The sequence below is a fragment of the Choloepus didactylus genome, chromosome 2 (genome assembly GCF_015220235.1).
Source record: "Choloepus didactylus isolate mChoDid1 chromosome 2, mChoDid1.pri, whole genome shotgun sequence".
In the NCBI taxonomy this organism is placed as follows: domain Eukaryota; kingdom Metazoa; phylum Chordata; class Mammalia; order Pilosa; family Megalonychidae; genus Choloepus; species Choloepus didactylus.
This window is the reverse complement of record NC_051308.1, coordinates 102,512,922-102,540,009: the sequence shown is the minus strand read 5'-3', so window position 1 is coordinate 102,540,009 and position 27,088 is coordinate 102,512,922. Positions and strand designations below refer to the sequence as shown.

Here is a 27,088-nt window from a genome sequence, read left to right as displayed (position 1 = left end):
CTAAGACATCAACAAGAGGATACTTTCACTGAAGAAAAGCTGATGGTATCCAGGAAACCTCTGTCAGCTGGGAAGGCACGTGGCTGGTGTTTGCTGGTGGCATTGCTTTCAGCTCCTGATTCCAGTGGCTTTCTCTTTAAGCATCTGTGGGTTCTCACTTAGCTTCTCTGGGGCAAACTCTGAGCATCTCCAAACGTCTTTGTGTGTGCCTCTCCAGGTGTCTGGGTCTGTGTTGGCCCTGACTTCTCTCTCTCTTCCTGAGCTCTCTTTTTTTTTCCCAACCCAAATCTTTTATTTACAAATGAGGAAAGGACAAAGCAAGCCTAAAGAAGTTATCTTTTGGCAAAGGTCACACACAACTGATTTTTGCAGAGCTAGCACTGGAGCTAAGGTTTTTTTTTGGTTTTGGTTTTTGTTGTTGTTGATTCTCTCTTTTTAAAAATACAATTTTATTCACACACCTTACAGTTATCCACAGTGTACAATCATTCACAGTACCATCAAACTGTTGTGCATTCATCACCAGAATCAATTTTTGAACCTTTTCCTTACTCCAAAATAAAAATAAAAGCAAAAAAATAAAAGCAAAAAAGAACACCCAGAACTTTCTATCCCCTCCATCCCACCCTATTCTTCATCTAATTTTTGTCCCCATTTTCCACTCATCCATCCATACACTGGATAAAAGGAGTGCAAGCCACAAGGTTTTCACAATCACACAGTCACATTGTGCAAGCTACATAGTATACAATTGTCTTCAAGAATCAAGGTCACTGGGTTGCAGTTCAACAGCTTCAGGTGTTTGCCTCTAGCCATTCCAACACACCAAAAACTAATATATAGCACATAAGAATACCGTCCAGAGTGACCTCTAGACTCCATTTGAAATCTCTCAGCCACTGGAACCTTATTTGTGTCATCTCTTTCTCCTTTTGGTCAAGAAGATTTTCCCAATCCCACAGCGCTGGGTCCAGGCTCACCCCAGGAGTCATTTCCCACATTGCCAGGGGGATTCACACCGCTGGGAGTCATGTCCCACATAGGGGTGACGGCAATGAGTTCACCTGTCTTGTTGGCTTAGAGAGACAGAGGCCCACATCTGAGCAAAAAAGAAGTTCTCTGGGGGAGACTTTTAGGCACAATTATAATTAGGCTTAGCCTCTCCTTTGCAGCAACAAGCCTCATAAGGGAGCGCCCCCAGATCAAGGGCTCGGCCTTCCAGATTGGCAGTCCTCAATGTTTGTGGGAAAATCAGCAGTAACCCAGGTGGGGAAGTCCAATATTTCTGCATTTCTCCCCAGTTCCTCAGGGGGTCCCGCAAATACACTTTTTTCTCTGCCCATATCACTCTGGGATGTATCGGGATTTCACCCCAACCTGCACAAGCTCACCAAATCTGACTTCCCATTCAAAGCTCTCCCTGAGCTCTCTAAAGGACTCCAGTAAACTAATTAAGACCCACCTTGAATGGGTGGGGTCACACCTCCATGGAAATAATCAAAAGATCCCAGCCAACAATAGGTCTGCCCCCACAAGAGTGGATTAAAAGAACATAGTCTTTTATGGGGTACATAACAGATTCACACCAGCACACATAGGGAAGAAAAAGCATTGAAAATACAATAGCAACTTTAAGCATATGCTCCAATAACTATTTGGGAAACTTCTCCCATTGGATGGCATCAGGATCAGCCACTGCATCCTTTCAGGTGTGAGATGTGTCTTTAATATGCCTTCCTTCCCATTATTATGCAAAGTAGTTACTTGGGGCTAAGAACAAGTATGAAAAATTGCAATGTAAACAATTTTTTAGGAAATTTTAAGTATGAAAATGGATGTGTACGTCCATTGGTTTAAGGTGCTGGGATACAAAGATGCATTTATTCAGGCAACATATTCATAGCCCTACCCTGAGCGAAGAGCTGTCTGGGGCACTGTAGTGACATCAATGGAAACTCATCCTTTGTCAGCGTGGGGAGAGAGAGATATGTGTATGACTGAAGGCATTGCCCTACCCGCTCACTAAAAGGCTCCTGTTTGTGTACCAAGGAAGGGGCAATTAATTTGAACTGAGTGTTTGTTTCCACTGGGTTCATCTGCCTGCAGTAGTGGCAAAAGGAAATGGACAATCAGAGGCCATCAAGAAATCCATTTCATTCCTAAAAGGTCTGCACATGTGCTGGTGGAGAACTTCAGGTTGTTTTCAGAATTTATGGAATTAGCCAATCCAGGGCTGCCCCTCAGATGCTGCCCTAAATGCAGAGAACTCCTTCTCGGTCAATTTACTCTGCTTTTGGACTCTGGAATCTGGTCAGTGCGGTCCTGGGAGTGTTCTAGAGCTCTTTGTACTTCAACTACTTGTTTTCTCTCTGATCTCTGCTCCTCACACACACACCCCGGCACTCCCCACCCTACCCGAGGGTATCCCATGTTGCCCAACTCATCTAGTTGATAATTCATTGATGGCTTCTCTGAGGTTTTGGTGCTCAGAGACCCCTGAGCCCACCACGTGGTTTGGGGTGCCCCATCTGGACCCCCCCACTGTGGCTCCCCTGTGAGTAGGAACAAGTAATTAAATCCACACAAAGAAATAAAGTCCACACAGATAAATCCACCCCCCCATCTCTATCTAGACAGCCTCGTAAATTCAGATGGCATTTAGTGTCTTTCATCTCTCCCAAGGAAATTCATTCTGGAGACTTTAGGTTGTTCAGTGAAAGCATCTTCAAGTATTTTGCCCCTCCAGGATGCCCTCCTCCCTGCGGCTGTTTGTACTGGGGGCACACAATGAAAGCCCAGAGCCCCCACTACTGACTTCCTACTAATGAGAAAATTCCTCCGCTTTTCGTATCTAGGGACTGACCCTCCTGATACACAAATCCTCTTTGTGTCCAGCTTATTTCCAGCTGCTGCCATGATAAATAGTCCCGCTCAGGGGAGCCTGGGGAAGCTCTACCCCCATGAAACGAATCACTTGGTTATCAACAACAATGGTCAGGAAAGCAAACTTGAGGAAATATTTAAGGACCAACTCAAACATATCAAGCTAGTTCTTTCTGGTGGGAGTTGCGTGAGGAATCTGTGGGTTACACAAAGCAGAAGACTCTGCCAGTGTTTTTCCCTTGGAATAGACCAAAAAAAAAAAAAAAAAAAGGAAAAAAAAAGCAACCTCCCAACAAATTGCAATTGTTTAAAATCTGTGTTTAAACAGTCAGCTGTTTGCAGTGCCCTCTGCTAGCTACCTTCTTCCTTAAAACTTTCCCCATGTTTACCACCTTATCCTTTCTACACTAGTGTTGATTATGTAACTCCCATTGACTTGGTCCGATGTTCAAGCACAGCCAAGGGTTTAGCCTGCTTCATGGGTAAAATCACAGCAACTTATAACAATTCCCTGGGGTTAGCATGTGAGTGGTTTGGGTGGGTCTAGGCCACCATCTTGACCAGGGAAGGGAGAGGCTAAACTTTTGAGACAAAGGTAAGTGACTCCATCACGTCTCTGAAGGGCTTTTAGCCTCAGCAAACCTGAATGAGCTCCCTCTTTATTCTGAGCCCCCAGTGGAATGGCCCTTTTGCTGGATAGGAAAACACAGAAGTCTGGAACACCCATCTTGTATTACCTTCCTGGCACTTCCTGGTGTCTGGGAATTTCTGTTTCATGTCAACCTTCCTTGCTCAATTTGAATCCTGGGTTTTCTCTGTCAAACCTGTCAGAAAAAGTCTTTTCAGCTGCCCTGTCATATTCTTTTTAAAGCAGGTCAACGTGTGACATTTCTAGGAGCTGGGTCTTCTGGAGAGGTTACATAGGCCGTCAGGAAAGTGAGTTCATATGTAATAAGGCCAAAGGGTGAGACTCTGGCCAGCAGCCTTACCCATACCTCTCCCCAACTCCTGCTTTATTCATTAATCAGCAATTATGTAGGTGGTATATATTGTGACCAGACAAGGGAGTCCTGTTTTGAAGAGCTTGGGAGATGCCTAAGATGGCTTCTCTGGGCTCCAGATCATCTACAAATGGTCTCAGCTTACCTGGTCTGCTTCATCTGCCTCAACTGCCTCTGTGCTCCAGAACCCAACCCCAATAACTCCAAATAACTGCTCAGAATTGCCTTCATGCCTTGGCTTAGGGTGGTCCATCTGCCCAGGTCACACTTCTGCCTTCCTTTCTCTTTCCTCTGACTTTGCCAGGCTATATTAATTCATCCCTCAAATTTCAGCACAGGCATCCCTTCCTCTGGCACCCCTCACCCTCCTCTGGCTCTCCTGGAGCATCCCATGCATTCCTCCATCGTGGCATGTGACACGTGCCTCCTTGTGGCTCTCTCCCACACACCTCTGAGCTACTCAAGGGCAGGGACCATGTCTTCTTCATCTCTGACTCCTCAGCTCCCAGCACAGTGCCTTGTATGTGATAAAGACATGATCGAACTGAACTAGATTCAAAGAGTTTGTGGTTTAATTTGGGAGATTATGTATATAATATATATAAAGTCAAGTATGAAGTCATGTGGCACAGACAAAACTGTCTTGCTCACAGACAAGACTGGGCAATCTCTGTACCTGATCACCTGCTATACAGAGAAGGATTGAAGGAGAGGTCATTTTCAAGGTGGAAAATGATTAATAGGCCATGCTCCTTTATCTCTCACCAGAGCCTTCATTAATCCTGTTCCCTGGACAGGTGCCACCTTGCCATGGAGCCAGCAGAAGCAAGCACTTCTTGTCCAGCCTAGCATAAGAGTGGTGTCACCTGCCCACCCCTAGTAGCTGCTTCTCTCACTGCTCCAAATTCCAGTTCTTCATAGCCATACTTTATAGTTTTATGCTTAGCTATTAATTGGTGCTTTATTATTCTATTTTAAAGCTCCTGTCATCTATATATTCCAAGAAGTGTGCCAATAAATTTATGCAATCACTTGTTTTTCCCAAAACCCTGCAAGGGAGGCCTTATTGAGCCCATTTTTCAGGAGCAGATAGTATCTTTCTGTGTTCAAAGAGATTAACACACATGATCTCATTAATCCTCACATCTTTTGAGGTAGGAATGGCAGCCCACTTTATCGGTGAGCAAACTGACATTGTTTAAGCAGATTGCCTAATAACCCATAAAAGTCAGAAACAGACCCAAAGGCCTGGGTTCTCAGACCTTGAGAGCAGGCCTCTTCCCCAGCCGCACACGGCCCTCTTCTGTTTCCTTCACATCACTCTGATAAATAATTCCAGGAAATGCTCAGGGCCCACGAACATCTTTTTGTACTGAAACTTTTCCAGGAACAAATGCAATTTAACACTGACTCTTCTGTATGGGAATTCAGGGACCCTGTCTCCCCACCCTCTTCATTTTACAAAACAGGAAGAAAACAGACTATAACTTTAGTGTTAACCTGTGCTAGCATCATCTCACGGAACCCCCACAGTAACCTGATAGGTGGGAGTCATTATCCCAATTATCTAGATGAGGTTGACGAGGATTAAGGAGTTTCAGCAACTTGCCCAAAGTCACTTAGCTATAAATGTCAAAGTTGACTCTAGTACCTTCTGAAAACGTTCATTCTTAAGGGGTTTTGCTAAGCATTAACTCTGGGAATTGCAAGAATTTCAGTGGGAAGCAGGAGTGGCAGTGCTATCGCATCTCAAACTCAAACTCAAGACGGGCTGGCTCATACACTGGACCTGTTACCGGCACTGGAGATAAAGTGTTCACGTTTAGGGAGGTGAGCACTGTTCAGAGAATACGTGCCAAAGGAATGTTTCGGGCTTTTTGTCTCCCATGGTTACTCAGAGTGCTGAGAAAGTGAGCGGTGCTTCTTTTCATGGTGTTTGTCTGACCTCTTGTGGCTGGGTTTTGGCATCACAATTCTGGTAACTAATTTCTGCAAAAGGGAACGTTTCATGGCAAACATAAGTACTATATATTTATAAGATAAACACTATCCCCATTTTAGAGAAATTTGATATCTACTTAAAACCATACAATAAAGAGTATGGAGCTAGATATGAAGAGGAATCAATAAAAGAGATGACTCCTCAACTAAGAATTCCAAGATAAAAATAGGAGAGGAAATCTTTGAAGAAGGAGAATGTTCCAAAATAAAGATTGAAATTCTAAGAATGAAGGTGTATATAGACTTTCAAACAGGATAAAGAAGGAAAAAACTCACACTTAAACACATTACACTAAAATGTAAGATCATAAAGGTAGACAACCTTTAAAGTTTCCAGAAAAAAAAAAAAAAAAAGAGCTGTGAAAGAAAATCAGATTGATATTAAACAGCTCAACAAGAATCCTGGATATAAAGCGATAATGGCTTAAAATGTTTTATGCTGTTGAAGGAAAAGAACTTAAAACCTACAATTTTATGTCCAGTTAAACTATCATTTAAATTAGTGTTAAATAAAGATATTATATAAGACTGCAAAGATTTACTATTCAAAGACCACCTTGGAAAATACTCTTGCAGGAAATATTCCAGCAAAAAGAGAAATGAATTCAGGAGAGCCCTATGTGCTTTGAAAGATTTAGAAAGCAAGGGAGAGTAAGTGACTCAGGAAAGCTGATTGCTCTTTAAATAATAACCCCAAAGAAGTAGAAAATAATAATTAAAATTTTAGATAATATCAGAAAAGTCAGATAAGCAGGTGGGGTTGGTGATGATGACAGAAGGAAAATAAGAGTATTGTTATAACCGTTGATATAATTAAATAGTGTAGAGAAAAATAAACAAAAATATAGGTCTTAATACGTTAGGAGTAACCACTGAATTTTTTTTGAAATAGAATTTTCAAATCAGCAGAGGTAAATTTGGTCTATTCTACTCAAAGCAGAAAAGGAGAAAAAGATTAAAATGTATGGCAAATGGTAAGAAAGAAATATGATGGCAGAAATAAATTCCAATAGAGGAAATTATAACAAATGTACACGGCACTAAACTCACCAAACAAAAGGAAAAACAGATCCAGCAATATTTTGTCTACAGAAGACAGAGTTAAAAGATAAAAAAAAAAAAACTTAAGAACAAGGGAATGAACATTATATACTGGAGAAATATGAATGAAAACAAAGCCAGAATGTCAATTTTAATATGATGTAACATATAATTAGAGACAAAAAATTGTGAGACTAAGAGAAACATTTCACAAAATAAAAGAAGCAAGGGGGAATAAATGACTCAGAAATGTTGACTGTTATTTAAATAATAAAGGGCCCCAAAGAGGTATATAATAATAATTAATTTTTTAGATAATATCAGAACAATCAGGTAGGCAGGTGGGGTTGGTGATTTCCATTCTCATTTCCTTTATTTTACATTGATTTAAATAAAAAGAAGATAAGTTATAAAAATATATCTACTTAAAACTATAACCTCAAAATGCTTAAGAATGACAGAACTATGATGAACAATCAATATATCAATTATTGTAAATAGAACACTAATCTCTATTAGATATTGGGGTAAAATGAGAGATTTCTCTTTGACCCTGATAGATCAAATAGATGAAAAATAGGCAAATCTATAAAAATATTTGTTTCACATGGTCTATAATCTTGAATAAATATGGAGGGCATGAAGAGAATGAGCTTTACAATGAAGAGAAAAAACAATTCTTTTCAATCAAATGAAATATTCACAGACTATTCACGTTTACCAGTTCAGCAAGGAAGCCTAAGAAATCAAAGTCAACTAAAGTATGTTTTCTGATCCTAATGCTATGCGATTTGAAATATATGCTAAAATGAGAACTAAAAATACATGTCTGCAAACAAGTTATAAACTACCAAATAACCCTTGGCTTGAAGAGGAAATCTTCACACACACAAAAAAAGTACTTTGACCTGAACAGCAGTAAAAACAATTCATGATAAAATTTGTGGAATGTTGCTAAAATAGTACCTTGAAGTAAATTCATAGCTTTAATTATATTTATTAGAAAGTGATAAATATTGAAATCAAGCCAGATAAGCTCCCAAGATAAATTAGGGTAGAAATCAGTGAAATACAGAATAAAATCAAAAAACAACAACAAAAAGAAAAGATTAACAAAACAAAAAGCTTGCTTTGAAAGGACCAATAAATTGATTTCAAAAAGAGAGAGGAGAGCAAACAAGATATAATGAAAAAAGATATGACTACAGTCACAATAGAGCTTTAAAAATAATAAAATGTATTATGATTTATATGCCAATAATTTTGAAAAAGACAAATGGAAAAATTCTTGGAAAAATAAAGAATGCCAAAATTGTGGAATAACTGAATAAACCAACAACCATTAAAGATACTTCAATAGTAATAAAAGATTTCTCCTTCCCCTCCCCACCCAGACTCAAACCCAGGCAGTTTTACAAAACAGTACTAATAGCAGAAAACCCCAATTTATGAGAGTGTAGAAAATGGACAAAAGAAGGAAGTTGCCCAATTCACTTTATATGATTAGTATAACCATTGTTCAGTAAAATATAGTCCTATTTGGTTTATGAGTTTTTAAGCCAAAATCTTAAATGAAATATTAACTTACTGAACCCATTTTGTTTAAAATAATATATCATGATCAATGCAAGAATGATTTAATATCAACAATTTTATTAATGTAATTTACCTCTATAATGGAATAAAGATATAAGAATGTGACTACCTTAAAAGTGCAGAAAAAGACCCTAATACATTTCAAAACATATTTCTAATAAAAAGTGTAAAATAGAGTTTTGATTAGATAAAGATTTTATCTAAAATCTACAACAAAATCATGCTTAATGGAGAAAATGTCTAAGTATTACCTGTAATATTGGGAATAATGCAAGAATACCCACTATCACCTCTCCTGTTTAATGCATACAGGAGGCCCTCATATAAATGAAAGAATAAATAAATGGCATAAGTACTGAAAGTGATCAAACTGTTATTTGCAGCTAACAAAATTCTGTACATAAAAAAACAACAGAATCATTAGGGAAACTAGAAGATCTGATAAGACAGTTCAGTAAGGTTTCCAGATATAAGATCAACTTACAGAATTTAGCAGCATTTCTCTACAGTCATAACCTGCTAGAAATATAATAAAATATAATTGTTATAACCTATGGTTTTATAAGTTATATAAGTTGTTATAACTGTAGGTTATAACAACTCTAAATAATTAGGAATTAATCTAACAGAGAATGCATAAGACTTCTGAGGTGAAGTAAGTGGGTGTAGCACGTTTATGCTTGGGAAAATTTATCACGAGAATATCAGTTTTCACCTAATTAATCATAAATGCATTAGAAAATCATCCAAAAATTCAGCAGAATTTTTTGAGCAAATTAAAAGATTTATTCTAAATATAGGTGGAAGAGTAAAGGTCCATGAATAGTGAAGTCCATTTTGAAAAATAAAAACGAAGAGAGGCTCCTAGACAACAAGACAATCCATAGTCAAAGTATTACAACTGTTGTGATATATTATAAAGGAGGAACCACAAATCAAAGGGAGGAGGGAGATGAAAGCATTTTATTAATTAATGAATTATTAAGCAGGCTGGAGGGAGAGGATGGGTGGGTGGGAGTCCTATCAAAGGGCGCCCACCATGACCTAGAGCAGTGCAGGCAGGTGCACAGGTTGTGTTACCCATTTGCACAGGCTGGGACCTTGACCCCTTACTGCTCCTGTCTACATCCTTCACTCTCAGTCTCCCCAGCTTCACCTGACACAACCAGGCTCAGCAGAGAGGCTGGGATACTTGTGCAGCAGCCCATCCAGCCACTTGTTTTATGAACCTAGGAGGGGAAGAGCTTCACCCATAGACACAGATCCAGTGATTGAGCCAGGACTGAGTCCCAGGCTCCCAGCTCCCAGCCAACTGCATTCTCCTCTGTGTGAAGCTGCCCTTCTGGTTGCCGGATGGAAGGAAGGTGTCAACCATGGTGTAGTGGTAGTGCTTTACGCAAGTCAAGAAGAACGGGGTCAGGCTGTTCCATTCCAGGGTAGAAGAATGAGAAGGGAAGAGGGGTTTTGAGGTTGTTCATGGTGTATGCCTCTGGAGGCAGGGATGTGGGAGTGACTTTTCTGAGGTAGGTGGACAGAACATCTTCAGTTACCTATATTAGGAGAGTCTGAACTGTCCACTAGAATTTGGCATTCTGGGCCGACATCTGCAGGAGAAGCAGGGTCACCGGTGAAAGCTGTCTCACCATCCTATCTCTAACTTGTTTTGTCCCATCTTCTTATCTTCAAGGCAAGACATCCACATAATCACTGTTACTGTTCTCTGGGGGAAAAAACATCAGACCAGATGTGAGGCTCTACACCCAGGAGTCCCAACGACTGACCCCACTTAAGAGAAAGAAGACTCTTCCCAGGCACAGGGCGGTTTTGATGCCACCTTAAAGTGACACCGTCAGAGGCTGGGACACTACAGGGAGCTCTCCTGGCAACATACAAGTCCTCTTATAAGCAGCCTTGGAGCTTCCAGCACCAGAGGTCTCCAATCAACAGAAAGCCCTTGCCTTCCTCAGAGTAAGACTATCTGAAGGTGGTACTAAGGAGGCAAAGGGAATAGGAGGAGGAAGATGAGAGGGATGGTAACTGAGTAATCATGAGCTCTCTCTGCCAGGGGCTTACCAAGCATGGAAAACTGGCAGGGTGGAACTCTCATCCAGTTCTTGGGGAAGATCTCTGTGGGGTGCCTCTCTTGGATTTGTGATTATTTTTAGTATTGCTGAGACAACAAATACCACTACCACCCCTACCACCTCCAGCTCCTCATCTGGGTTTGCCCTGGGGAAGCTGTCTCACCATCCCATCTCTAACTTGCTTTGTACCTAAAGACCACAGCACAGGTAGCTCCCTGGGTTTCTGGCTCTGCTACCTTTTACACTTTCATTTTTTTCTGTAAGTTTTTGTGGAAAGTCATCATGGGAGTGCTTCTGCAGCTGGGCTGCTAGAAGATGATTTTGAGTATGCATGCGTGTACTTTCTCTTGCTTGGGCATATGGGAGACAGTGAAACAAGGGTAGGGGAGGAAATTTTATTTTAATCACCATGACCCCTAGTCTTGTCAGGGAAGTGAGAAGCTTGCTGTGGCAGCCTAAGGGGCAACTTTGCTGTAGACAGAGTAGAATGGGTGTGGGGTGATTTTAGGTTTCCCAAGAATTCTCTGTCACTCCCATTCTTCTTCACTACCACAGCTTCTCCCATCACCATCATTTGCTCACTGATAACTGAAATCCTTTTAACTAAGAATAAAACCACATATTTCACCATTAGAAAGCAGGATAAAAATGTAAATGTCTGAGTTAAATTCCAAGTAAGTTGCAACTGACCTAACCAGATGATTTTCTGAGAGCAGAGTTCAGGAGATATGGGTACGAAAGAGTAGCTGCTTGTGATATGCTTTGTGAGACCTCAGCATGGATTCTCTGCACTCAAATTTATTTGCCATCTCTCAGTTTCCACCATGGCTTAATACCTTGGGGTGTACCTGGAATTATTTGTGATCTGGCACTTGATAAATGGAGGCTTAGCAAATATTGAGTAAAAACAAACAGGATAAGCCTTGGGGAGGCAATGGAGGTACTTTTCTCATTTGAAAATTCTGCCCGTTTGTCTGTTTAATTCCAAGCTTAAATGGTCACAGAATGAATTTGAAGTCAACTCTTTGCCAGGAATTAATTACTCTTGCTACCTGGTATATGACACAGAAAACCCCAGGTCTTGGCCCTCTTCAGGGGCCTGAAGAACCACTTCCCAATAAAACGGGAATTGCTTTTAGTAGGACGAAGCTTTTTAGAGAGAATGTCACAGAAAAGAGTGTTTCTCAGAACTGATTCTGCAAAGCAGGTCAGAATGAAAGGGACTGAGGTCCCTGCCCAAATCCTGACTCCCCTATGAGAGTTTTTACCATAAATACCATCTAACTTTATCTTCGATCTTTTCCATTGCAGGGAGGGGCTGGTTCTTCTTACAGGGTTTAAAAGATGAACCACCAGACCTTGATTCGGCTTTTCAAATTTGGAGATCAATTCCTCGAGGTTTGGAAAGATCTGTTTTTGAGCCCCTTCTACAGTCTGCAAAAATACAAGAAAGGAGACTACTCAATATCATGCAACTGCAATGTGACGCTTTTCAAAACAGTGGTTTTCAGGACAGGCTGCTTCTGTGAGCCTGCAGAGGGAAAACAAGTGGCCAGGTCTTCATTGCTTAACTGCTTAACACCAACTGCAATATACAGAAACCCTCATTTTTAAGACCACTGTCTTACTTGAGCTGCTTGAGTAAAGAAGATGAACAACCAAGGGATCCCCAGTTCAGTCTGCAGATACAGTAAGCCCCCCTCCTTGGCAAGTTTCTCTGGGGCATCTCTGTGAAAGATAACCTTTGAGTTCAAAGCAGCCCCCGTGCTTTGCTGACAGGCGCTGCTATCTTAGGGGGCTGCCAGGGGTGGACCTCTGCTGGGAAATACAAAATATGCAGTTACATTCTTGAGAAATCCAGAATCTCCCTGAGGGGAAAATAAGACAAAAAAAATCCTGATTTGAATTGAAAGTGGGAACACCAACATGACTCAGGTAAATTGCAAATAGTTGCTTTCTGTTTACCAGCTCTAAACCAAGTAGTATTTTCACACATAACTTCATAGGAGTAATGAGAAGACATAAATAATTTGCTTCCTCTGCTTTTATGTGTTGGTTCTTGATGATCACTATGGGTTCACATGTAGCTAACATATTGGGCCTCTAAAACCACGGTGATCATAAGGCTCTCTGACGTGTCGTCTGCTAACCTCCGTCAAAGAAATGCAGCTGACACTTAACTCATCTGCAGGGAGGTCCTACAGTGCATCACTTCAACCCAAAGCATCATCCATTACAGGCCTCTGAGTGCAGAGTTCTGCTCCCAGATGCCCCTTGGTATCTGAGTTACAAATACTTTCAATGCCTCCCTGCGTTTGTCCAGAAAAGAAAGAGTTCTGGGTATAAGAGAACTATCCAGAAATATGTACTGCAAAGAAAAAAAAAATGTTTTTAAATAAGTTGCTTTTTAAAAAAACACTTTATTTTGAAATAATTTTAGACTTATAGAAGAGTTGCAAAACTGGTACAAAATTTTCCCTTATATATCCTTCATCTTTGCCCCAGATATTATTTTATTTAGTTTTCATTTTCTCTACATATGTATTCTTTTTTTTTGAACTCTTTGAAAGTAAGTTGCAGACATGATGTCCATTTAACCCAAAATACTTTAATAGTCCCTAAAAAGCAAGGACATTATATAACCTCACTACAATGATCAAAATCAGGAAACTAACCTTGATATAATATTATTAGCTAATCTACAGACCTTAATCAAATTTTGCCAGTTGCCTCAATAAATTATATACATATATAAAGAGTTTGGGGATCATTGCATGTTCTAATGTCTTTTAGATATGCACCATGCACATTAGTATATTGAAGAATCTGAGAAAGCTTGCTGTGAAGAACCTATTTCACCTTGTACACAAATGTTCAGAAAGATTATTTCAGGATTCTCTAGTAGTCATTGAAAAGTCAGTTACGTTTATTTTATTCCCAAGCCAGAAAACTGAATTTGAAAGAGGCAAAAATGTTTTTCTGTTTAGCCCTCAGTAAACCAGAAAAATAAAACAAATCCCTAAGATTTTCAGTTGACTATGTATTCCCGTTACATTTTCATACAACTTTAAACTATTTGGACCTCTCCCCCTCCCCATCCCAGTCCCATCCCGGGTCATTGTTCAGTCTTCTAATTCAACCGTGGTGTTGCATGGAGCCCAGGTTGACCGTCGGGGGGGCTAAGGTTGTGTGCCTCTCCACTTTTGAAGAGCAATGGCTGTGGTTTCCCAAACCCACTCCCATCCTTATTTTTCTCAGAGAAAGATCCAGTGAACTACTGTCCTGACGCTGACTCTATAGGGCACTTCCCTTTACCGCCACAGGTCACGAACCGGGTCAAGAGACCATCTCAGGCCCTTCTCCCCCCGGTTTATGATGCTGTTTTTGTAGGAGTCCTTGTACATTCTTACCTGTATCCTGTAATACCCGTGTCTCTCTTTGAAGATTCGGTACGTGTAGACGACATTTTTAAACCTGTGGGAAGATGACTGTGTGAATTACAATGTTCTTGTACTCAGATCCGGGTGACATCGACCCCTAGATTCTCTCAGCAATGCTTTTGTCAATCTTGGACCCAAAAAGAAACTGTTCATTTTCAGGCCCTCTTGGTCTGTGAGAATTTGAAAAAAAAAAAACAAAAAAACAAATACTTTAAAATAAAACAGCTATTTTATTTTTAAATGAGGGCCCTTATTCTGATGATGGAAGGTGTGTTTCAGACCAAAGCTGTATGTACCCCAGAAATTCATGTTCTTAAATGTAATCCTTTCCTGTGTGTGTGAACCCATTGTAAGTAGGACCTTTTGAAGAGGCTACTTCAGTTAAGGTGTGTGTGGCCCACCTCAGTCAGAATGGGTTTTAATCCTATTACTGGAGTCCATAAGCGGAATGAATTCAGACATGAGGGAGAGAAAGCCACAGGAGGCAAGACGCTGAGCTCTGAAGAGAAAGGAGAGACCAGGAGACGCCGCCATGTGCCTTGCCATGTGACAAGCCAAGAACCCAGAGTCTCCGGCAGCCAGCCCCAGAACACCACAGTTTTAGGGGAGAAAGCATCGCCTTGATGACGCCTTGATTTAGACTTTCTTTTAGCCTCAAAACCATAAGCCAATAAATTCCCATTGTTCAAATTGATCCGTTTCATGGTATTTGCTTGAGCAGCCCAAGAAACTAAAACAAGGCTAGGCTGCAGCAAGGAGGATAACGAGAGAGAAGTTACAGCTTCCGTGGGCTTGGTCCTTCTCTCTAGTTTTTTAGCTTAGCTGTAATTGATACAACATATGAAACACTATTGAGCCTGCCTGTGTTGTTTATGTAATGACTTGTCATTGACCTAGTAGAGATTGTTAGTGTGACTACATTATAGAATGTTGGGGATTTTGTCCAAGGAAATGATATATTGTGCTCTTTTTTTTTAGAAAAAAAAAAAATATGACTGAATAATTATCTTTGACAACAGAGCTGAACACAGACCATTAATCAGTCAATAAATGAATTGGATGTCTCTTCTTGTATTCATAAAAGAAAAATCAAATCTCAATTTAAAGCTGGAAATACTCCCAGGCCTGCTGGCGGGTGGCATGTCAAAGCACTCTGAGAAAGCTATGGGACACTGGCTAATGACGAGGGTAGCTGCTGGAATATCCTCCCATGTTCTCGCAGGTGCTGTTGCTTTTATTTGGCTGTGACAGACAATGAAGGACCTTCCTGGATGTACTACAGTCACAGCCTCAATTTGGCTCAGAGGCCATCACTGAGCTGTAGAAAGTGATGCTCTGGGCTTTCTGGAAGTGATGTATTATGCTCTTCTACACTGGAACAGGAGCCATCGGCTAAATAGACCCAATCTAGCAATTTCCAAAGTAATAGCATACATGACCATATTTGTTACCTTCCAAGATGTTATCAATTACAAGGAACTTTATCAACTTAATAATAGCTTTCCAGGAGAAAATGCATACATTAAATGTATCTATCAACTGTCAGACATGTTCTGATTTCACAGAAATATTAAAATGTTAAAAAAAATGATGTTTGATCCAATACCCCTACACCCATGTCAAGGAATTAATTGACTAATTTTTTGACTAAATTAGTAAGTCAAAAAAGTTAAGCCAGGTAGGAAATTACAGCTTTAAGTTACTTACAGGTGGCTTTCTCTGGAGGCTTTGACAATTGACTAAATCCCCAATCCATTTGCCGAGGTTTCCTGAAACCCAGAATAAGCAAGTAGGTGTTCCCAAAACACACACTAGCAACAAAGAGTTTCACATGAATCTTTGTCCACCTGTGACAAATGTGTCCTTAAAGGACCGAACAGGCTGGGAAGAAGCCTCAAAAATGTCTTCTCACAGATGTCTAAATTGGGATCTAAACAAGGGCTGTATATTGCATTTGGTTGATTGCATACATTTTTTTGAAACTGAGCTATTGTATAGCCTATCAAGTTCTTAAATAAATGACTTTATGTCTAATTACATTGTTGAATTTTTAGCAGAAGAAATCTTCACTAGAGGAGCATAAAGAATACAACAAATGCATGTTCTATGTGAATTAGTCCAAAAGCTATGCACTTCAAGTTTTAACAACAGACATTGCTCAGATATGCTCTTATTCTTTGCAAAGTATTTTTTAAGGAAATAACAAGCCATATGGCAGTAATCTTTGCAGGAAATTGGTTTATTGAACTTGTTATACCTACATGCATTTATTTTGGAGAATTACAAGAGATTTCAGAGAAGTGAGATTAGTGTCTACATTATATGACTATGGTATTATTGGATAAACATAAAAATTATTTTAATGACCCCTGTTCTATTTATTATTATTTATTAATAGATAAATTTTAAGTATTATTGCTTTTATATATTCATAAATGTAGACATAAGAAAAATATCAATGTGCAAAATACTCTTTTTATACATACATTAAAAAATACAATGTAATAATAGCTTTAGAGCTGTTGAAAAGGCCATTGGTGGAGGAGTCTTCAATGTTGGAAATTCTGGTCTGATTGGAGCTTTTGCTTGTGGATTCATAAACAAACTTTAAAAAATGCTGAGTTTCCTCAGTTCTTTCCAACCAAGACACTCCCGAACACATCAAGTCCTGCTTTGAAGTGAACCTGAGCTGAATTAATGCTGTTGAACACCTCTGACAGGGCCTCTTGAAGGCAAGTAGCCAGCAGTGCTCCCAAGCCTCCACCAGGATTGAAAATTTCCTTGTCTTCTCATCTAGGTGGTATACGATGTTTAGATAAAATCCTGGGAGCACCTCCGGCACCAGAAAGCTTTTCTCCAAGTCTTGGAGAACGTCATTCAGCATTCGGACATGGATGGGGTTCTCTCCTTGGGGTCGTTAGCAGGACACATCTCATCTGACTGAAAGAGCTCAGCACTCTCCCACAGGCATGAGGCAAAAGCTAGCAGTTGAGGGGTGTTGGGTTGGTCACCTTTAAGGCTGTTTTGAACTTCTAAAGCTGTATCAAGAGCATTAAAGGGCAGAACTGGTTCTTTGGAAATTTGCAAAATCACTTCTCCAGAGAACTTGGTAATGGTTTCATGAAGGTTGAAAAGAGGATCCATTTCTTCAATTTTTGTTGCATGTTTAGGAAAAAAAAAGGCCTCAGACAGAAAACTTGGACCCTCTAATGTGCTGATGTCCTCATAACAAACTGCACGGTGGGAACTCCAAGATGGTTGATGAAATAATGAGCATCACCTTGTATCTGAACATAACTGACATTGTTTTCTGAGCACTGAGCTCTTCTAGTACAGTTGAAATTCTTTTTCATACAGTATAATCAGTAGTAATCTAAAGCTTTTTATGGCAACCTCCATCAGTGTGCTTCTTTTCAAGGCCCAATTTTCTGAGAAAAGCTCTACTTATTTTATAAAAGGGATTTATAAACTTTTAAGGTATGATTTTTCAGTTTACATTTACACTAAAATACTTAAAAGGACCATGTTTCCTTTAGGCCTTCTGCAGTGAAAAGGAGCCTCTCTCCACCTCCCCAGCACTCACAGCCTTGCCTCCTCCACTTTCTCTGCCTCGATCCCACAGAGCTAACCTCATTGTGCCCTTTGTCCCTGTTCACCAGTCCCTCGGGTCATCCTTATCCCCAGCATTCTAATCTCACAAGACTCTGGACAGCCTCTGCTGTATCCTTTTCTTCCCAACTCCTGAGGCCCTTCTCCTGTGCTCCCTGGAATTCAAAGTCTACCACCACCAAAATCCCCTATATCTTTTCAAACCTCCAAGTCATTAGGCAGCAATGTTTATACATTGAGTATATGATCACACACAGCTTCTCTTCTGTTCCCACTAAATAAATTTGGACAAAAGATGACAAATCCAACCTAAGATTCTTTTTTCTAGTGAGTCACTTCAAAACCTTCAGTTTGCCAAACTATCAGCTCCCTCTTAGAAAACCTAATGTGTACTACTATTTTTAAGACCAAGAAGAGATAGCGTGACTATGGGTAAAAGCATTTTTCTTAGCCTTTTCTTTATCTTGATCTGTTGTTAACTAGAATAAAACTGCCAGACTTAAAATATTCTACTATTGTGCTAAAAGAAATACAATTTAGATTGCACAAAGTTTTTCCTTTAAAGAAAAAATAACTCAGCTGTCTTTTAAAAGAGCTGTGTTGTTATATATAAGACTATGCAGTTTTTTTCAGAGCAAATTCTAACAACTAGTTGTGAATGGTTTAAAAAATAGAAAATTACTAAAATATTGGTTTGGGGGGGTTTATAGAGGGAGAAAAACAAAACAGGATCAAAGTCTATGTGCCTTCTTCAGTAGTCTTAATTGACCTTTAGTCCTATTTCAGACTAAGGTAGTATCAGTATTCTGGTTTTCAGGAAATATGTACTATATAGTTTTTACAGAATATTGTCCCACAGATTATTCTTACAAGGCAAAGAACTGTGACTATATAAGTGAGGTCCATTTACACTTTTGCCCTTATCTCATAATATTCATTATATAGCATTGTGTAGGTATCCAAGAACAGACTGCTCTAAATCTTTGTGGTAATCATCTTAATTTTTATAACCTGAAACATATGTTCCAGGGAACGGGGATATTTCTGTCTGGCCCAGTGACCTTAGTGATCAATAGTTACGATTGAAAGCTGCTTATGACAAGCTTAGATCAGCACTGTAAACAGATTTTTTTTTGCCATTTTTATTTTCAGTTCTTGGGTCTATGTAGTAGTTGTAGTAACAAATATTTAAATAGCTATTTTTTGGTGTCATTTTAAAAAATCATATTCTTCCCCCCCTTACCATTGTTATCCAGGTCTTTAAAAATTCATCCCAAATCCTAAAAGTACTAGTTATAAAGATTTTCAAAGAAATCTGCTAAATCAAATCAAAAATCAAATCAACAAGTTCAGGGAAGATATGGCAAAGGAGATGAAGGAAATGGACAGAGGTGATGGTAGCATGTTATTGTGAGAATAACTAACAGTGCTGAATGGTGTGTGAATATGGTAGAAAGGGGAAGCTTAGAGTCACATGTGTCACCAGAAGGAAAGTTGGAGGTTAAAAGATGGCAATGTATAAAGCAGTGAATCTTCTGGTGGACAATGTCCATGATTAACTATACAAATATTAGAAATCTCTTTCATGAACTAGAACAAATGTATGATACTATGACTAGAAATGAATAATAGAGGGGTATATAGGGAAAAATATACCTATTGCAAACTATGTACTACAGTTAGGAGTATTTTAACATTCTTTCATCGACAGTGACAAATGTACTGTACCAATACCATGAATCAGTAATGGAGGGGGGAGGTTAGGGGTATGGGAGGATTTGAGTTTTCTTTTTTGTTTTTATTTCTTTTTCTGGAATAATGGATGCACAGCTATATGATGGTATCATTGGCAATTGATTGTGCACATTGAATGATTGTATGGTATGTAAAGAATATGAATAAAAATGAATTAAAAAAATAAAAAATAAAACACACACACACAAAGTCACCTCATTGCTCTGACCAAAGACTGACCTGGTTTTAACTCCTCTCTGTTAAGCGTTTTGGTTTTGGTTTTTTTAACCTCAAGTTCCTTTCTGAAAGAAGACCCAGTACAAAGTGACCTTTACTTTCTTTTTCCTATTGGTGAATAGACTATTTAGAGAAAATGGGAGTTTAAATGTGTTGAGGTTTGATGGGCATTTTCAGTACTGTACTATATTTAACGAAAAAAATAGCACAGCTAGGAGCCTCTGACATTGTCCCAAGTTTTATGTGGCCTGTTCATAAAATTCCCTTTTTCTGTTTGTAAGAATGTTCATCTAACAGAAGAAAATGCTGCAGATATTTGTAACAACATTTTTTTTAACCAGGCGAAAAAAGAAAAAAAAAAGGTTTTGGGAACAATGTAACATATCGATTGTGTTGTATATTTTGATAAGCAGCAGTACCAGCTTTCATTTATAACACAGTTTGTGGCATTGGAAGAAAAGGATTCTGTGATTGGCCAAATGAATTATGTTATAAATGCAGAGAAGATGAAATATTAAAAAACATATTTTTTTCAAAAAAGAAAATTCCCTATATCTTCAACCTGTTCTCTAACCATCCCTTTGCCTTTTTGCTCTAAAGGAAGCCTGGCTCTTCCCTCGCTGCTCTGAAATTTTGCTGCTTTCTCCCTCAGCTCTCTCGTTATGGAGCCTGGAGGTGAGACCAGTGTGCTCTTCAGTTCTGCATCCCTCCTCCCTACAAATCCTCAGCTTTGAGCTTCATGTCATTAGATTCTTGTGGCCCTAGTCCCTGGATTCTTACCACTCACGTCTCCAGGGTTTGACTCCCATCCAACGGTCCTTGTCTCCAATTCTAGTCCTGGCTAAATTCTCGACCATTCCAATTCCCCAATTCACACGTAGATTATCCTCCAATACCCCAATTTCACAAGTCCTAATCTCAGATACTCCAGTGAACCTGTCCTCCAGCCACTGCAGCCCCTCACGCCATGTTCATAACAGGCCTGGCTACATAATTTGTGGGGCTCAATGCAAAATGAAAATGTAGCGCCTCTTGTGAAAGAATTATTAGGAATTTTGAGACAGTCACAGCAGAACAATAAACCAAGCGTGGAGCCCTCTGCAGCAGCATGGGTCACATGATCATAACTTTGACCTTGCAGTTGCCAATAACATCACCCATAATAGCAATTTCATGCTTCCTACTCTCTCTTTTCACTACTTCCCACCTTTCCAGATCCTCCCTTTAGCACACTGACCCCAACAATCCCTTGGCCCCCTGGATGCTCTGATCCACTAATCCTGCCACTTTTTCACTGTTCCTCGCCCTCTGGTGCCTTCACTCCCTTCTTCATGCAGCTTAAATTCCCCATCCACCACTACAGCCACTCTCTCATGTACACCTTCTACTCCTTTCCCACCTTTCATTTTATTTTACTCAATTAGCAAAACTCCCTGCAACCATATGTGACTAGAGTATAATACAAAGACATATAAACTGATCTCACTTTAAATTAATGACCACAAACCTCAAGTGGGCTCTTAATGACCCCAGGCAGTCATTTACTTCTCCATTCTCCTGGGCAATAATTATATACCTTCTCCTTTCTCCTGAAACCCCCAACACCTCTGGACCCATACCCACTCTTAACTGATGACTTTGGTGAGAAGATGAAAGCAGGAAGAGAAGTTCCATACTCCCACCACCACACCTAGTAGCACCTGTGCTCACAGTGTCTGCTCTTGTTACCCTGGCTGAACTCTGCATGCTGCTTTCTAAAGCTAATCCCTCCTGTTTCCATTGCCCACTCCATCATCTATGCAAGGACATCATTCCAGCAACTCTTTCCTCTCTCTCTGACGTTGTTAACTATTATTCCTTACACAACAGCCAGGATGGTGACTTTAAAACAAAGGTAAATTAGAGCACATCATTCATTTGCCCAAAAATCTGGGTTTAGAATAGCCAGATCAATTCTGAAGAAATAAAATTAGAGTGTGTGTGATGGTGGGATGAGGGGTAGTGGAGTTGGAAGGGTTGGTGTTCCTGCCCTAACAGGTCTCGAGTGTTCTTATAATGCTTCGATAATTTAGAGTGTGAGGAACTGGTTCGGGAGTGGAAAAATATATTAATGGAACAGAATAGAGAGTCCAGAAACAGATTCATAGGTATGAAAACTTGATATATACTAGAGCTGAAATAGCAGATCAGTGTCAGGGATTGGACTATTATTAAATGGTAGTGGGACAGTAACTATTAATAAGGAAAAAATAAAATTGGATCTATAATTAAAGACCTAATTATGAAGTACAAAGCACTGAACTTTGAGGAGAAATAAATATAAGTGAATAACTCAGGGACCTTGAGCTAAGGAAGGAGTTCTTAAATCACAAAAAGTACAAGTCATAGGAAAAGATTAATATATTCATTATATTAAAATTGAAACTTATATGTATCAAAATATATCATTAACAAAGCAAAAGAACTCACAGACTGTAAGATATAAAATGTCTATGTCTCTCATCGAAACCACCCTAATCAGGAATATCAGCAGAATAATCTATACCCCCCTCAAAGAGAAAGATCCCTATGATGAAGAATGTGAAAAAGCTCATAGCAGATTTGAGAAACTAGAATGTGAAAACTAAAAAGAGTTTAAAAAGAAAGAGGAGGGAATCTGTAAGAAAGGGTTAAGTTTAGCTTTCACATAAAGGCAACATGGAATAGGGAAAATGGCTGCAGAACGGGCATAAACAGGCTCTGTGTGGTAAAGGGAAGGAGAGAGAGACAGCCATGACGTAAGCCTAGAATCAGCACCAGCTCCTTATATGGGAAAAATAACCAGGGTTACTGGAATGTAAAGGGATATGGGGTATAATCTAAGGTGGGAACTCTTGGAGGGAAATTTAAACTAGTTAACTCTCTCTGATAGGCTGCACAATTCAAAATCTCAAAGGTGGGCTAGTTAGCTCTCTTGGATAGGCTGTAACCTCTGGAGTGCCCAGCCAATGAGGAAACAGGGGAGGGACTTGCTTACTAGGGGTAGGCTATAACTATTGCCATTTTCTTTTTTTGGCACACCTGCCATGTGTCTGGCTGGGCACCGGTTCTTGCAAGATCATGAATAAATTCTTTTCTCCTCAAAAAAAAAAAAAAAAAAAAAAAAAAAAAAAAAAAAAAAGTCTATGTCTATGTATATCTCTTACAATGAGAAAAAGAAAAATGAAATGACTTATAAACAATGAGAAGATGCCCCACTATCAATAAAAAAATACCAATTAAACTGCAGTAAGATAACATTTCATACAAGATTGGCAAAGATGTAAGTGTTTAATAGTACAAAAAATGCTGTGATGTGGAGCTATAGAAAGTCTTATATACTGCTGAAGGGAGTGTAATTAGATACAAATGTTTTGGAGAACAATTTGGCAAAATTTAGGAAAGTTGAAATGTGCACAATCTATGAACTCAAATTTCCATTCTTTGAGATAGCAACACTGGAACAAAATGACAATGCCAGTATTTTATTATGTATTAAAAAATAAAAATCAGTAAAACTGTACATTTAAAATACAAAAAAATCAAAGATTATAAAATATCCAGTAAAATGCAAACTATTAAAAATGCACATAATAAATAAAATAAAAAGTTTTTCCAGCAGTTGGGAAAGCTCTACCTACACTAGTTGGAGAATGGCAGGGACATAAGTACAAGATAACTCCAAATGTTTTCCTTTGACTCATGCATCTTCAGATAATCCCATCTCTTGTTCTGCTATTTGAGAAGGCTTCTTTTGAACATTTTGGATTTTTTCAGGAGCTTATATCTGTTTATTGAAAGCAAGCTACAGATTTTATTACTTAAGCCTTAAGAAATATCAGTGATTTAATTTCTAGAGTCTAGATGCTTACCGATTGCTCTGAGACAGCCTTTACCCAGACAGAAACAAAACAAGTATTTTTCCGTCAACCTCACCCCGTTTCAAGTACCATATTTTGAGCTAAAGGTTACATTTTTGTTTTCTTGTAATTCTCTTTTAGGAAGATTTTACTTTTTTAAATATTCAGGAAAATGTTTCAGATCCTTTGAGAAACAGATCAAAAACAAATATAGCCTAAAAATTTGTATCCTTTGAATCTGGACCTGACATCATGGGATTGAGAACATCTTCATACCAAAAGGGGGATGTGAAATGAAACAATATAATAAAGTTTCAGTGTCTGGGAAATTCCAAATGGAGTTGAGCGTTCCCTCGGGTGGGCACTCTTACACACTATATAGATACTCCTTTTTAGGTTTTAATGTCCTGGAATAGCTAGAAGTAAATACCTGAAACTACCAAACTGCAACCCAGTAACCTTGACTCTTGAAGACAATTGTATAACAATGTAGCTTACAAGGGGTGACAGTGTGATTGTGAAAACCCTGTGGATCACACTCCCTTTATCCAGTGTATGGATGGATGAGCAGAAAAATCGGGACAAAAACTAAATGAAAAATAGGGTGGGGGTATCATTTGGGTGTTCTTTTTTACTTTTATTTTTTATTCTTGTTTTTACTTTTTCAGGTATAAAGAAAATGGTCAAAAAATAGATTGGGGTGATGAATGCACAACTATATGATGGTACTATGAATAGTTGATTGTACACCATGGATGATTGTATGGTATGCGAATATCTCTCAATAAAATTGAATTTTTAAAAAAATTCGGATCCTTGATTTTTCCCTCGCTGTGTGTGTGTGAGGGTGGGAGCAGGGAAGAGGAAACTGCAGGTTGATTGTCATGGGGAAAGAAGAGGAGTTACAGGTAGACAGATCTTACTTGTGCCACAGTAACCAGCCCACAGCCTCTTTGCCATCCAAGGCTTTGCCCAGACACCTTGATGTGGAGCTCAGTTGATGATTCCGAGAAAGGAATGCTTCAGGTGAGGTGTCTTTGGGGGATACAGGTGGGTGGGGAGTGGCACAGGTGTTGCCTTGGGAAAATGAAGGGGACCTCTGAAAAAAATCATGTGTATCACTTATAATACTGAATTTCAATTTTCCATTGACTTGTCTGTAAGTCACATGAAGCTGTGAGTTCCACAGGGCAGAATCAAAATGTCTGCTTTGTTCATTCTAGGACATTGCCTGAGTCATATATGCTCAATAAATATTTGTTGAGTTGCATTGAATTATCTTAACAAGAAATGTGCCAAGCCTTTATAAAGAAATCCTACCATGAGACTTGAAAGAAGGCTTCACTAAATAAAGGAAGAAACAATGTTTTTCAATGGAAAGACTGAGTATTGTAAAAATATTAATTTTTATCAACTTATATTTTAAGTTTAATTTGCATTCCTGGATCCAGCCTGCCCCTGAACCCCAGAATCATTTATCCAACTATCTGCTTAACATCTCCTCTTGGGTGTTGTATTAGTTAGGGTTCTCTAGGGAAACAGAATCAACAAGAGATATCCATAAATACAAGATTTTATAAAATGTCTCACGCAAATGTGGGGATGCATGAGTCCAAATTCTGTAGGGCAGGCAGCAAGCTGGCAACTCTAATGAAGGTGTTTGATAAACTCCTCAGGAAACGCTTTGCTGGCTAGCCAAAGAAGAAATGAAAGTCCTCTATCTCACTCCCTTAAAAGTCTTCAACTGATTGGATTAAATCCAGCTGATTGAATTCTCTCATTGCAGAAGACATGCCCTTCATTGATGCAATCAGTCACAGCTGCAGTCAACTGACTGATGACCTAATAAACCAGCTTTCTGGTTTATTAACCAGCCACAAATGTCCCTGCAGTAAAAGTTAGGCCAGTGCTTCCTTGACTAGACACCTGGACACCATCTTCTGGCCAAGTTGACATATGAACTTAGCCATCACAGGTGTCTACTAGGTATTTTAAACCTTGTCTTCTCAAAACCTAGTATATACCAAGAATAGTCTCTGTATCTCCACATCTCCTTTTAAACCTTCTCCACCCTGCTTTGTGCTCTGACCTCTATGGATTCCATCGACTGTGCTTAGAGTTGTTAAGAAGCTTTCTGCTGTGCTAATCCCGGGGTTCACCATGCCTCATTGGGTCCCCTTAATCATGCCCAACTTTTTCAATAGTTCTTTTGTTAGATTCTCATCAATACTCCTTTTTGAGAATACCATTTGTTTTCTGCAGAGACTCTGACTGATACAGTAATTTGATACTAGAAATGGTCCCTGAAAATGGGATATTCATATTATAAGCCCCTTGTTGGAGGAAATAGGAGGACACTAGTCATCTGGGGTATTCAGTGGCATTGAGATTATTCAGGGTCATATGTTGGCATGGAATGGAGAGCAGGTGAATGACAGGGGTGGGGACCAAATGCAGCGGCACTAGCCACTGTAGTGACAATGATGAGTACAAAGATTGTGGAGTGGTCTACCTGCTTGTGATAGACCTAAGGGTTATACACAGAGAGAGGGCCAATTGAAAGTCCTAAAAAGCCTAACTCAGAGCACAGATTGAAACATTCAAAAGCCTCTGTCTTAGTTTACCAGGACTGCTATGAAAAATACCACACAATAGGTTGGTTTAAACCATAAGAATTTATTATCTCATGGTCTTGCAGGCTAGAAGTCCAAAGTCAAGGTCTCGATAGGCTGTGCTTTGTCCCAGTCTGAAGTTTCTGGTGCTGGCTGCCATAGTCCCTGAGGTTCCCCAGCTTGCGTCTCTGCCTGCCTCCATCTCATGGTGGTCTGACTCCTTGGTCTCTTCCTGTGGCTTTCTCTGACTGTCTGTGTTAGAATTTCCTCCATTTATAAAGACTCCAATCATACAGATGAAGACTGACCCTTATTCAGTTTGGCCTCGTCTACATGGGACCTTCAAAGATCCTATTCACAAATGAGCCCACACCTTAACTAATAATAACATCTGCAGAGGTCCTATTTACAAATAGGCTCAAGCCCACAGGACCAGGGATTAGGACTTGAACACGTCCTTTGTGGGGGACATGACTCAATCCTCAATGGCCTCTATGGCAACTTTGAAGGAGTTTCTTTCCCCCTATTTCTGCATGATAAATACCACTGAGGATCAAGCCTAGAGCTTGCATATAAGGAATGCAGAGTTGCATAACCAATTAAATGCACAACGCAGCAGGTCTCTTTTGCTACAGTAAGATCACTAATGGGGAAGGAGTGGGACCCTGATTAATGGGACAGAAACAGATGAGGTAAAGAACTTCGAAAACCTCAAAACCCCTGAAACTTTTTTTGCTGATGGAAGTAGCCCTTCCCCCTCCTGTGTTGAGAGATGCAGCCTCTCCCAAGATAAAAATCTTACAATGACATCACGAGGGGCAGTTGTCTCACAAGAGGCTGCTGACTCTCTTTGGGACCCACTGCACCACACTTTATTGCCTTAATGAGACTTAGATTTGGGAGAGCCAAGACATAAAAAGACAAGGGCTAGTTCATGATATAATAGCCTATGTTCTAAAAGAGTTATACATT

The 27,088-nt window shown here is 39.4% G+C and overlaps 1 protein-coding gene across 2 annotated transcripts in view; it reads right to left on the bottom strand.

Annotated features, from left to right (window-relative positions):
* Positions 1-8,629: 8,629 nt before the first annotated feature.
* Positions 8,630-27,088, bottom strand: part of SH2D1B (SH2 domain containing 1B) — a 32,171-nt gene continuing 13,712 nt past the window's right edge. The window contains exons 2-4 of one of the 2 annotated variants that reach the window (XM_037825477.1): positions 14,017-14,080; positions 11,875-12,040; positions 8,630-10,242 (exon numbers count right to left, since the gene is read on the bottom strand). In XM_037825477.1, coding sequence (XP_037681405.1) covers positions 10,205-10,242; positions 11,875-12,040; positions 14,017-14,080 — 268 coding nt within the window. In that variant the 3' untranslated portion in view covers positions 8,630-10,204. The remainder of the gene's footprint in view (positions 10,243-11,874; positions 12,041-14,016; positions 14,081-27,088) is intronic. The other variant, XM_037825478.1, reaches the window with a different exon arrangement.